The sequence below is a fragment of the Equus quagga genome, chromosome 11, assembly GCF_021613505.1.
Source record: "Equus quagga isolate Etosha38 chromosome 11, UCLA_HA_Equagga_1.0, whole genome shotgun sequence".
NCBI classification, from domain to species: Eukaryota; Metazoa; Chordata; class Mammalia; order Perissodactyla; family Equidae; genus Equus; species Equus quagga.
In genome coordinates, this window is record NC_060277.1 from 83,083,989 (window position 1) to 83,098,360 (window position 14,372).

General features: G+C 37.0%; 1 protein-coding gene across 2 annotated transcripts in view; it reads right to left on the reverse strand.

Annotated features, from left to right (window-relative positions):
- CLTC (clathrin heavy chain) overlaps positions 1-14,372 on the reverse strand; it is a 65,052-nt gene that overhangs the window by 32,691 nt on the left and 17,989 nt on the right. For both annotated transcript variants that reach the window (XM_046674667.1, XM_046674668.1), the window contains exons 2-6: positions 8,143-8,350; positions 4,981-5,249; positions 4,223-4,384; positions 1,646-1,759; positions 1,052-1,225 (exon numbers count right to left, since the gene is read on the reverse strand). In XM_046674667.1, the coding sequence (XP_046530623.1) occupies positions 1,052-1,225; positions 1,646-1,759; positions 4,223-4,384; positions 4,981-5,249; positions 8,143-8,350 (927 nt within the window). The remainder of the gene's footprint in view (positions 1-1,051; positions 1,226-1,645; positions 1,760-4,222; positions 4,385-4,980; positions 5,250-8,142; positions 8,351-14,372) is intronic.

Sequence of the window (14,372 nt, forward strand, 5' to 3'; positions counted from 1 at the left end):
TAACCTAGTTCACCAAAAAGCCAATTCATTCTTGCTTTTTCCAGGAGAGATACATGCAACTGAGTAAATGAAAGCTGCTGAATTGTTAAAGTCACTTTTGTGCCAGACACTGACTGCTTTAGAAATACAACTAAACAAAGAGAAGCCCCTTTCCCTAATGAAGAACAGTGACTGAAGCAGTTACGCAAGCAATTGTAATTCACTGCGGTAAGTGCTACGAGGTAGAGCTACCTAAGTGCTAGGGGCATGAAACAGAAGCACCGAACCAGGTGCGGAGTTAGGTAGGGGTTGGAGAGGTAGGGAAAGACTCTCTCTCCCCTAGAGTATCTGCCGCTTCACATACATACTATTTTCTGGAAATTAACAGAACAAAGGAGAAAAACAATCTATCTACTTCCTTTACTTACTATTTGGGAAATATACTAATTTAGAGGAAAACTAGTAAAATGCAAGACCAATAACAGTATTGTTCTTGAAATTTTAACCACTGTTTAGAAAATAAGATAGCTCCTGGTAGAAAACATAAAATACTAAGAAAACAGACAAAAAAGATCACTTGTTACATGGTGTGAAGAGGTCTGTCAAATGCAGCAAATTCAAAACAGCTAATATTTTCCCTAATTGGGTAACTTTCCAAGTACTCCACAATAGCTACCATAACATATCACCTTCCAACATTAAATATTTAGTAATAGAGTTAAAAAAGAGATGTAGGAAGAATTCTTTTCCTTGTAGTTGATAATCTTAGAGATCATAGGAAGAAAACGCCTATATAAAGTATACAGTCTGTCAAACGTGACCCTAATAGTTTCTTTGCATGGAGAGTCACTTCTTTTGATAAAAAAGACAAATATACACAATCCTAGGTGGCTATATGCTGAGCAGTTTCTCTCTCTAAAACAAGATTAAAGAGAGACTTTGTATCATATGCTTCTGTATTTTTAGGTATATATTATTTTGACATCCAAAGTTACCATTTGGTTTTTGAAAAAAAAGGTAATGGTAGTAAGTGTTATTTCATGGCTTAATTTAAGTTTCAGGGTTTCCTTACTTGTCCCTTTCTGTTTACTCCAATGATTCCAGCTGTGGCTTCGTGAGGTGCAGTAACAAAGATTGTTTCTCCACTGATTCGGTTCATGTAGATGCAAGTACCAGTCTCCAGATCATAGAGGTGGATATAACCATACTTAGTAATCAGGAATACTACATCATGCTTTTCACTGATCTGTATAAAGAGAGTCAACACTTCAGTACAATAATGAATCCAGAAACAGAACATTTACTTCAATTCCATTTTAGAGACAGTGAAATTCTAGAACTTTGACAAAAGGTTTATATGAAAAATTAAAAGCTAGTATTTACAGTTTCCTCATTTTTACAGCATATTTAAATATGGAATATCCCAAGCTCTTATAAAAAAACACAATATAAATGTATAAAAGAGAAAACATAATTTTGAACAACCTATTTTATATATTACAATGAAATTTAGAGTATTACTTGACGAAGTTTCACTAATAAACTTTATTTGGGAATAAAGGGTATTCTTTTAAGGACCACTTAAATTATACTGACTGTGAGTAGTAGCTTTTGGATTTTGTTAAGAGGAGAGATTTAAAAAGTTCATCTGTTTTGGTTAAAATACCTGCATTGCAACAGGAAAGTCATTTTGTGCTTCTGGAGGAAAGAAAACATCCACTGCCTTCTTTGGAAAAGGCTGGTTCCCTGTAGGTGGTGTGCCAACTTCAATGATATGTAACTGTTCAAAAGAAAATAAAACTTATACAAACCTAGATCTTTTAGCAACTGATCACAGCAGATTTGTAGCCCCAAACAACCAAAATGTCCTACAATAGGTGAATATTAAATTATGGTACAACCATACCATACACCATACCATGGAATACTCTCACAGACAGTATGCTGAGTGAAAAAAATAGTGCCAATCTTGAAAGGTCACATACTATATGATCCTATTTATATAGCACTCCTTGTTGTTTGTGTTTTTTTTTTTTTTTAAAGACTGGCACCTGAGCTAACATCTGTTGCCAATCTTTTTTCTTTTCTTCTTCGCCTCCCACAGCCTCCCTGCCACCCTACACAGTTTTATATTCTACCTGTAGGTCCTTCTGGTTGTGCTATGTGGGATGCCGCCTCAGCAGTGACTCAATGAGTGGTGCCATGTCCGCGCCTAGGATCCGAACAGGCAAAACCCTGGGCCACTGAGGCGAGGCGTGCAAACTTAACCACTTCGCCATGGGGCCAGGCCCTATATAGCATTCTTGAAGTGACAAAATTATAGAAATGGAGATATAATGAGTGGTTGTCAGGAGTTAGAGATGCTGGGGAAGGAGGGAGTGAGTGTGACTATAAAGGGGTAGCGTGAGGGAAATCCTTGTGGAATAGTATGTATCTTGAATCTACTTGTGAGAAAATGACAGAATTATACAATTGTACCAGTGTCTACCGTACTATAGCTATATAAGATGTAACCACTGGAGGAAACTAGGTAAAGGAGACATGTGATCTCTCTGTTCTGTCTTTGCAGCTTCCTATGAATGTATAATATTTCAAGATAAAAACTTTAAAAGGTTGGTTGAATGGCTGAAATAATCACACTTCAATCTACCTTAAATTAAGGGCATAGAATGGTAATACACTATCCATAAAGGTGCTCTCTCATGGCCTTCCATTATAATTTAGTATTTCCAAACAGAAACCTAAGTTGTTAAAGTCTTCTCTGCCTACCTACTGTAACACAGATAGAAAGCATACACCTAAACTGAGTTGTCTCTCTAGTCACATTTTGGTTTAAAATGTCTGATGCTGCACATCAGCTGGGCAAAAGAAAATAAATAAGGTCGACAAAAAAGTATTATCTATTTTGCTTAGTCATATCAGGAATCGACTCAGACAAAGAATAATTCAGTTTCTCAGATACATACCATATTAAAGTTATCAAGTCTCATCCTTAATTAGTATGATGAGCCACAGTGAAAAACTTATGTCTTCCTTCAAAAGCCATGGCAGATAACAATAGATAAAGCACAATGTATCAAATACGCTCAAGAACCTATAAACAGGTTTTCAGGCACTATAAAAATGATATTGAGGTTCTTCTTCCAGTAGGACTTCTCAAAAAAAGTCTCAGCCCTATGTCTTAAAGATAACTAATTTCTAAAACCTATGTGTCTTTTTGTTTAGATTCTATCAATTCAGATCTAAATATCACTGTTTTCTGTCTTTGTCATGTCGTGAGATTGGTAGGATCATTCCACAGTTCAGAGATTCTTACTCTAAAATTTGAGGCAGAATTTTAAGTCTCGGTGCTTATGTTCCCTCCCTGTTGAGAAGCTACAGATGATCACATTTTAAGCAATCTCTACATTAACTTTCTTAACTACTTACCATGGAAAAATATTAAGACTTCAGAGACTACTCTGGTAGTGAGAACAACATCAAACTGAGTTTCCAGGGGCAGCAGTGCTCACTGTGGCATCCAGCAGTGCAGTCACAACAGCAACGGAGTCCTCAGAGTTCTGTGGCAGGGCTTTTGGCTGGGGACCTGGTTGCTGCCCATTCTCCCTCATTCCTCTTCATTTTCCAAGCTTGATTCTAAACCTTCCTAACCACTGTCAACTACGCATTACCCTTTTACTAAATTTTTATGCTCTAATCAACCAGACCTCTTTTCTGTTGCCTGCAACTAAGAATACTAACATACAAAACACTTCATTCAATCTGTCCAAGTGATTCCAATGTACAGCCAGGGTTGAGAAGCTCTGATTAAGGAAATGTTACTCAAATTGTGGTCCACATTCTATTTATGTCACATCACCTAGGGTTATTAAAATGCAGATTTTGGGCTCCACTTACTGAATCACTCTCTAGACGTAAGGCACATTAACGTACATTTTAGTGACCCTAATGATTCTTATGCACAATAAAGTTGAAAAAGACTGAATTAAGGCCGCCTTTGGTAAAGGCAATTGATATAAAGTCTTAATATAAATAGTTTAATATAAATAGATACAAAAAGTTGTTAAAAAACATTCATTTGAGACAAGTATCACTGGAAGTAAAATTTAAACGAACTAAGTCACCACAAATCTGGATGTTAAAAATAAATTAACAAGGAAGGGAGAAGACCATTTTGAAATTAGCTGACTGATTAGTACCAGAAAGACAAAGTTCTAAAATAATTTTCAAACCCAAAACTTACCTTCCCTCCAGCTTGACCCCGTACTGCAAAACAAAATAACGTTGATTCTTCTGCATTTCCTTCCATCTTAAACTGTGCGAAGCTGGCCGCATGTCCTTCAATGGGCTGAGACACTTTCCTATCTACAGAATATAACTGCATAGCTCCAACCACACGATTTTGCTACAAAAGATACAAGAAAAAAATGTTTGGGGATTCAATGAACCAATAACTCCTAGATTCATCAACTAGTGAAATCATTAGAATGCTTTATTAATCTCTAGCAGGATTTATAATTCATTGTTATTTAGTCTCTCAATGTAGATTTGATACCTCAAATTAAAATTTAGCTCCAAACATTATCTTATTAAAGCATAACATGAATGTTTAAAACATGCCTCATATACAATCATCTCTTTACACCATCATTAAAAAAAAAGTGGTTTTTTTAACTACTTTTATCAGAAGGATTTATTCATTCTGCAGTAAACATCCATAATAAATTCCAAGTCACTCTCACAGAAACTCAATATCCATTCAATCTGCAAGTAAAACCTAACAACACATGGAAAGAGTACAATGAAACTGTACATCAGTATAAAGGCATTAAGCTAGCAACCCTTATTTCTTAAAAAAGAAAAAAGGGGGGAAAAAGTCTTCCAGAATAAGTCAGATTCAACAGGACTGAGCATAGAAGACCTAATTTCAAAACGCACTAATGCGCATCTGGGCACATTAGCTCTCTAGACCTTCTTTATTAAAAACCAGAAAAATGTTACCTGTGCAGATATACCAGTCAGAAGTAACCACTTTTGCTTTGCATCTGTACGATAATTGATAATCTGACATCCTGCAAGGCTAGAATGGCGATCAAACATTTTCACTGGCTGAGACTCTCCTTCCATACTCCAATGGTAAACTGCATTATCCGTAACAAGAGCAACCGTATTTAAAGAGATCCACTTCCAGAAGGTGACATCATCAGTCATGGTATGGGCCTTCATTTTACTTTTCATTTCAATGTTAAATATCTGAAGAGTTTTCCCAGCTAAAAACAAAATTAAGAATTTGAAATCACTAATAAAGTAAAGTTCAGGATAAATTAATATCTAGCTAAACTAGTGCTGTAACTTCCAAACAAAATGGTTTTATCATGAGACTAATAACTAACTACAGAAGTCGCATTGACAGAGCAGCAACCACTGAAGAGAGAGCCGAGACTGGGCAATCTACATCTACATCTGAAGCAAAAACTATACTACCTCTAATAAACACATTTTAAACAGACAGTATGACTTCCATAGAATTCTAAATCCCAACTAAAAAGGAGTCTAAAGAACAGTTAGCTTAACAATGGAAAATAAGGTTGTAATCTTCATACTTATAATTAAGTATGTTTACTTTATGTATAAACTAAGTTAGTTGTAGGTACAGAGAACAAGGCAAACCCGATACAAAGACACAGGGAAAATGTCTACTTTTTAAAAGGGAGTCATCCCCCATCCAACTAAATCTTATGTTAACTGCTTTTTGGAAGAGGATGTACTTCAATGTTGCCTTGTACCACTAGCACATAAGAGGAAGTGTATGCTAAATTTAACTGGTTTAAGATACAAAGGGACAGGTAGAGGTGCTGGAGAAAAGGAGAGGGAGACAAAGGAGGACAGTTTCAGATGCTGTTAATACACTAGAGATGAGGACCAAGTTCAAGCTTCATTCAGACAGCAAACATTTAGTAAAAGAAGGATGAGATTTGCCTCGAGTGTTAAGAGTTCACTGAGTCAGATGCAAAGGCTTCTACTTGTAATTTCAAATCCATCACAGTCCAAAAAATGATTTGGTTTAAATTAATAGAGATCAAAGCCCACAACTATCGCTAGGCTATCAAGATTAGTCCTTAGAGATTAAGGAAAACTCCATTCCTGACACAGAGAATCTGGCTCCTGAAGAACAAAAATTGTAAGGTAGTAGTATTAGGGTGGTGGGGAGTGGATGGGACGGGACACAAAACATAGAGCTTTGTACCATGACCCTTACCACACGTGTAAAAAATTCTTCCATAAAACAAGAATGTTATTCCCATCCCACACAATATGGAAACCACAACCAGACTTGAACAATTGTGAGAGTTACAGTCCTGTTTATAAAAAGAAGCCAAGGGGTTTAAAATTGGCTTCAGAGGGAGTACTATGAGGGAATGACTTAATTTCCTTTGTTGCCTTTCCCAAACTTCCGATAATTACTTTCATTCTTTTTTACATGAAAGGGTTTGGAGTATATGTATGTGGGGTGGTTTGGGGAGAAGAGCAAGGGATGACAGCCTAACACCACAGTGCAGACACAGAGACACAAATCTACATTGCTACTGTATAATGCTCTGAAAATCTTTTCAATGTATTCTTTTTATAGAACAGGACAATAACTAATACAATCTAATTTAAGATAACTCACCATCTGCACACATAAGAAAGCATTAAGAAATGTGATAAGATAACAATAACATTAAAAATAGAAAAGAAATTTGAGAAAATTAAAACGATGGCCTTTTAAAAGAGAGGTCTGAGAGCTGCTAAGCAGTTGAATTTAAATTCTTTAAGGAGGCTGATGGGAGCTTAAGACCCTAAAGTATAATATATATTGTCTAATGGAAGCAAAAAGCTTACTGCCACAAAGCATGTGGTCCTAGATGGAAAGCTGGACCATCTTTCCTTCAGATGAGATCAACTTCTATCTTACGTATTTAATTGTGACTTATATGAATATGCTTGTGCTCCCCTCCTCTTTTGAATCTCCAGCCAGTATTACTACTAAACACAAAGTTTAAATCATGTAAAGAACAGACTGTGTAAAAAGTTCAGCACCTCTAACAACTCACCCACAAACTTATCAAGAAACTACTAGGACCTTGAACTCTTCCTCCTCCTACTATCAAGAAAAACAACAAAGCAAAAATTAGGCAATTTGGGGCTGGTCCCGTGGCCGAGTGGTTAAGTTCACACACTCTGCTTCGGTGGCCCAGGGTTTCGCCAGTTCAAATCCTGGGCACGGACATGGCACCTCTCTTCAGGCCATGCTGAGGCGACATCCCACATGCCACAACTAGAAGGACCCACTACTGAAAATACACAACTATGTACTGGGGGGATTTGGGAGAAAAAGGAAAAATAAAATCTTAAAAAAAAAAAAAATTAGGCAATTAAATGCCTTTTTTAGAGTTGGGCTATGTGACAAACTGACTCTAAAACAGGCATCTGTGGGTTATTAAGAGTCAGTTACATCCTCACTCTAAAGTTCGAAGTAAACAAATTAATACAGGCCCCTAGACAGTTCTTCCAAATCTGTTTAGACTGATAAGTTGGTACAGTTCCCTACAGTGACAATTAAAAGTTAGTCTAAATAATTCTAATACCTTCGATTCCAAAGCTTGAATACCCACCTATATATATATACATACTTCTAACAATCAGTGTAAATTTAAGCCATTTTTAGAACTTGAGAATCTAAATGAAATAAACCCTGAAGTATAAAAAAGGTACAGCATGAATGGCAAGTTTATCATCATAACAGAATTCTTCAATGTTTAGATGTTAATATTAATAAAGTCTATTTTATTCCAGAACATGAATCACTAACTTATTTCTCCTGTATATGGAGTTATGTTTTAGCACAGTCTTATCACACTGTACGTATAAAATTTAATTTAATCTAAAACATAAAATTTTTCCAAGTAGATCACACTGAGGAGAAAGACATTTTACAGACACATGCCAAGTAAACGTCAAGAAAGTAGTTAAAATCAAGTTCAGTAACAGCTTTAACTTTGCAGATCTATTTAGCCCAATTTCATTAACATTCTAAAAATGGTACGTCTTAATTACTGTATTTGAATAAATTACACACAGGAAGAGTTTTTAAGAAAAAAACTCCACAATCTTTTATACCTTTCAGTGCAATTACTTTACTAGCTGGATTCATGATGGCGCTGTCTGCTGAAATTGGTCTTCGAATTGGATTACTTGGGTCATTCATATCAATGATTACCACCTGGGCCTGCTCTCCTACTTTCTCTCTAATGCAGATGAATTTGTCTGACTCCATAGTCAGGGTACTGAAGCCAATGTTTGCTGGGTTTATACCCAGGTTCTGGAGCTGGAACAAAAAACAAAACAAAACATTAACAAACCATGTTACAAAGTAAATTAGAAAGACTTGATATTCATGTACTGGCATCATTACAAATCCTCATTTAACCACTAATGCTTCAAGGTCAACAGTGACAACTCCATTACACTGATTCAAGTGAGGCAATTAATACCCAAATAACGGACCTGCAGTTCTTTCAATAAATATGGCATTCAATTTTTTGTTATAGTTGGTAGCTATAACTAGAAATGTATAACCCGGTGGTCATAACTAAGAGGCAGAACAGATAGAGATAAAGGTAAAGGAAAGAGTTACATTTGAGAGCTAGCCTTTATGGCTCAAGGGATTTGAAGTCATTAATGTTTCTTGGTTTAAGATCTTTGAACTACTAAATCTGCCTTTTCTTACCCCCTTTAAAATGCAGTAGTTACTTGTTCACATGCAATGCACTTGAGGAATCCGAAAATGAAGTTACAGCATAAAAAGAGAAAGATTTAAAATTTCAGAATTCTTGATCTAAAGGAACTTACACTAGCAAGAGCAGAGAGACAAGTAAACAAAGTTACAATACTTTGCAGAAGTGCCAAAACAAAGATATGTAAGAGACACCTTGTCAAAGAAGGCCTGCATCTAAGGGAATGTGTCCAAAGGAGGTAAACTAGAGAATGCCACAAAAGGAAGAACAAATGCTAAGGCCCAGAGACACGAAAAGTATGGTCTGCTAAGGAACTACAAGCACCTTTGTAACTTTAGGAGTACAAACTGTGAAAGGCCTGCTGAGTGGAGAATTAAGGTTACAAAGCAAGCAAGGGTCAAACTGTAAGCTAACTGTACCCCAGTAAGTATTCTGAATTTATTCTGTAGACAAAGAAAGCTACTTAAGGGTTTTAACAAGGAAAATAATGGAATCACATTTACTCAGAAAATATTAAAGTATCTGAAAAACAAATACAGAGGATCTAAAGATGGTTTTGTCGTTAGTGCCGTGGAGTCGATTCCAACTCCTAGCAACCCTGTGTAAGCAGAGGAACCCTGCCCAGTCTTTCTGCACCATCCTCTCACCTTCCAGTGCTCTATCAGACAATGCTCCACAGCTATTTAGAGGTCAATTTCTTCACAAGTGAGTGGCCAGGTCCTTCTTCCTAGTCTAACCTAGTCTGGAAGCCCTGCTGAAGCCTCTCCCACCAAGGAGCCTGGTAGTATTTGAAATACTTATAGCACAGCTTTCAGCATCACAGCAACACGCAGCCACCTCAGTAGGACAACCGACAGATAAGTGGTATGGTTCCCTGGCTGGGAAATGAACCTGTGGGAATGCTGAATCTTAACCAATAGACCACCAGGGCTGGCTCCAAAGATGGCAGGTCTTTGAAAACCAATTAACTGTATAAGAACAAAAGTCACTTGTTAGGAGACCTCTACCAGAGTGGGTCATTTTTACTCTAGGTGACTAAATGTAGTACAACAGATTAAGTCCCACTAAAAGGCTATCTGAAGGCTTCATTAGCCTTGGCCAGGCTACTTGTTTTTTTTCCCCTTCTTTCCTCCAATGGATAATAAATTCACATAGAACAAAATACAAACAAAAATGAGAAAGCACAGGGGCTGGCCCCGTGGCTGAGTGGTTAAGTTCGCGCACTCCACTGCAGGCGGCCCAGTGTTTCGTTGGTTCGAATCCTGGGTGCGGACATGGCACTGCTCATCAAACCAAACTGAGGCAGCGTCCCACATGCCACAACTAGAAGGACCCACAACAAAGAATATACAACTATGTACCAGGGGGCTTTGGGGAGAAAAAGGAAAAAAAATAAAATCTTAAAAAAAAAAAATGAGAAAGCACAGGAAAAAATATCAAGTCTTCCTCCTGCCCCTGTCCCGCAGATATCCAATTTCTTTCCCCAGAAATCACCACTCTCCCTACTCTCTTATGGACTGAGTCAAGTTAAATGTATTTTATCTAATTTATTTTGTCAGATTCCTCTGCTAATACTGCTTAATTATAGCCAGGCCAGGATCTGAATAAAATACAACATAAGATTAAGAGACTATATTTTACTTTCACTTCCCTCTTATATCTCAATGACTGCAGGCACAACCAGTTATAAAGTGTAGTTACAGTAACTTAGTCACTATCAAGGCAAGGAGTCAAGCAACTGTCTAACCATTAATACAAACATGGTAATAAAGTAGAATAACTAGCTTTACAAGCTCAAGTAAATGCTGCAATGCAAGTACACAAGCTGTGAGATATGTAACTTATAATGAATTTGGTTACAATAAAATTTTATGAAATTATTTCTTCTCATTTCTTCCTGACTTCAACTTTTGTAGTGACTTTTAGTTCCAGAACTAATGGAGCAAGATAAACATAAGAGGTCCTCAACAACATGCAAAGGGACTATGGTTGGGCTTCAGGGAGGCCTTATACAAACTAAGCTGCCTGTCTAGTCTCAGGGGAGGTATATATTTACATCTATTTTTCAGAGTAGATGGTCCTCAAACTCTTCTAAGTTTAATCAATATTTACCTTTCCAATAACTGGAGAAAATATTCCAGTGGTTCACAGAGCTCCTAGAACTATATACATAAAACCAACAAGTTATCTTCTAAACAACTCTGTAAAATAAGAATTCTATGTTTCTAAGTCACTATCAAGCATTCACCTAAGGCAATTCTGCGTTTCAATTGTCACAGCTAAGTCCTACAATGTTTGAGAAAGAGTAAAAATAGCTTTAGTCAAACAGAAAACTAAAAGTAAAACAAAGATGCAAACCACAAACACTACTAACTGAACCCACAAATGATTCTAAAAGATTCCTTTTTACCCCTCCACTTCAGAGGCAGGTGCAAGACAACTGTAAGAAAAGAAAACACTATTAGATAAGACAGTAAAGAAGAGGAAAAAAAAGCAAAGTCAAGAAAACTGTGTTTCTGACTCCCAGCTAGATCCCCAGATAAAGGTAGTCAGAAAAGCCTGCTCTCAATAGTTACTAGCACTGACCTTCAGCCTCAGGGCTGTTTTACTTGGAGAAAAAGCAAAGATTTAGTTAAAAACAGGTACGGTTCCTGCACTCCTTGCAATCTATGTAATCCTTATATTCTTTTCTTATTAAACAAGCTACATATATGTATTTTTGATCTTCTCTATCAAGAATATACTAGTACTACTCAAAACACTCCACGTGAAATAGACACATAACCTTTATTAAAAAAAATCCAAAATTAACCAAGAGGAAAGTGGCAAATGCTTACCAATTCAACACGTTTAAACATTTTAAAAAGCATACTAAAGTGATGCCCATTTATACAACTAAACAAGAAACTGCTCCTTCCTAAAAGGCCTTCCCCAGTTGTTAGTATAGGTGAAGAGAACTTCAAGTGATCTATTCCTATCAGTTAACAGAAAGTTACATCTGCTTCCACCTCTTCAAATAAGGTAAGAATTTTTCCTTACTGGTGATACTTTTTAGTGAGAATGCCCGGAGCACTCACCAGTTCTTCCCATATTTTCCTCCGATACATTCAAAAGGGAAACATCCCAAAACACACAGTAATAGGACAAGTCACCATCATTAATCGCAATTCTGGCTTAGGTGCACTCTCAAATTAGGATTATATAAAAGGGTTATTAGCATACTAGATAATTACGATTAGTAATACTCATATAGATTAAGATGTTTTAAATGCAACACAATGTTTTTAAACAGATTTTATTTTCAAAACAGCACATACTAACCATAAAATACTCTTAGTTAATTATAAAGGTCTGATGATATAGGAGCTAACTACCACAGAAGCTGAACCACAGACTGTGGAACAAACCACTAATAAATTCAGAGTGCATATAAGAGTCTCCGAACATGCACCTATTTTCAGAGAATACACAATAATATCCAAATTCTGGCCATGTTTTTTATCCTCTCAATTGGAAAAATGCTGCTATTGTTGAAGCTGGGGATATTCTATTTTGAGATATGCTTGGAAGTTTCTATAATCAAGTGTTTATTATACTTTTTAACTTAAAAAAACTTATTTTGGTGATACAAAAAAAGATGGAGTCAATAAATTTAGGTGCAAGAGGTTACTTTTTTGAATATTTATTACATGCATATGGCAAAGTATTCCAACTGTACAGAAGAGTATACTATGAAAAGCCACTTACTCCATGTTTCCAGTAATCCTTTCTCCCCCCAGCAAATACCTTTCCATCTTAGAGATATCCCATGCATATGAAAGTACGTATTTCCATCCTCCTTTTTTAAAAAAACACTAATGGTTGGGGCCAGCCCAGTGGCGCAGCAGTTAAGTGTGCACATTATGCCTCGGGCAGCCCGGGGTTCACTGGCCCGGATCCCGGGTACGGACATGGCACCCCTTGGCAAGCCATGCTGTCGCTGGCATCCCACATATAAAGGAGAGGAAGATGGGCACGGATGTTAGCTCAGGGCCAGTCTTCCTCAGCAAGGAGGATTGGCAGCAGACGTTAGCTCAGGGCTAATCTTCCTCAAAAAAAAAAAAACAAAAAAAAAAACCACTAATGGTGCAGGCACAAAAACATTAAAATCATTAACTGCTCCCTTTTTAAAGAAAATCATCCAAACACTGTAACTTGTTTGATTTCCAGACTAGATTTTGGACACTGGTGTGCAAGCAGCAGTACTTTAGGACTTGACACTCAAGCCTAGTTTAGATTCCAAAAAGTAAGTAAACAGATTTACTGTTAATCGGTAAACTCAAACTCTGGAGTGTCCTGAAGTTACACGTTACAAACAATACAAACAAGTTTCCTTTTCCCTCTCCTCTCTTCCTCATCCCTATTTATATTAACATGCCTGGGGAAAAATTTATAAGACAACGACGTCTTAGTTTTTGTAGTGAGAAACAGTATTTCAGATTGCCCATAATCTAGAGAACACAGAAGGTTCTTCATTCAAGTAGACAATGACTGTACAAATGTGTAACTTTGGTTATAAAGTACAAGTGCCATCCAGAATCAGTTGGTTCTATGGATTCCACATAAGAGCCAAAATGTCTGGGTTTAGTCCAGTTTTGCCACTTAAGGGATCATGGGGAAATTAACTATCTCTGTGTATCTGCTTCCCTACCTGAAACATATGAGATGACAGTACCCATCCCAGAGTTGGAGGAATTAATGTGGGGTGCTTAGCACAATGCCTGACACATATCAACAGATACTATTAGTACATACAACACATCAGCACTAGGGCCAGCTCAAGGTTAACTTTTTTGTATTTGCATTTTATTATCTGCCTAATTCAGCTGTCATAAACGTTGGCTGAAACTCTGGGTGTGAATTTCTTTTGACTACTGATAATAGATTAGTGGCTTCTGGGTGCTTAACTTATTCAGACACCGAAATGCCCCCCCCCCCCCCACTTTTTGAGAAAAGGAAATTACACTTAAAAACTTCCAATTCTGCTCTTTAATTTGCCTAACTAAAGTTAGGTAGAAACCAGAATCCTCAAAACCATGTAACATGGAACCATGTAATATGTTCATGCTAAGTAACCCTATTTTATTTTAATTCCTATTTTTAGGGGCATTATGGAACAGTATTGTTAAGGCTAACAAACTTGGCAAATATGCTTCCCACACCTTTGCTGAGGGAGCTGGCTGGGAAAGCTAAATGCAAACAGATGGCATAAGGTCAGTATCATCAAAAATTCTCTTTACCCTAAAGAGCTCAAGACTAAAAAATACAAGGTAAAATGGAAAGTAGGCAGAGCATTTCTCTCCTCAGTGTGCAAAAGAGTTGATGTCACCTGGTTCAAAGACACACACAGACGCCCCACCCATACCACACCTTCCCCAAACCAAAGTTTCCCAATGTTTCCTAATGGGCCCAGGCCCCACAATTCCAGGTTAACTTATCCAAGTAAACTTTAAGATCCTCACGTAAAAGAACTTTCTTAAAGAATGCAAGTCTCTACTCTTCAATACGCATAACTAAAGTTACAGAGGCCAGAATCACCTTACACACAAGGACAACACTCCTTTTACTATACGT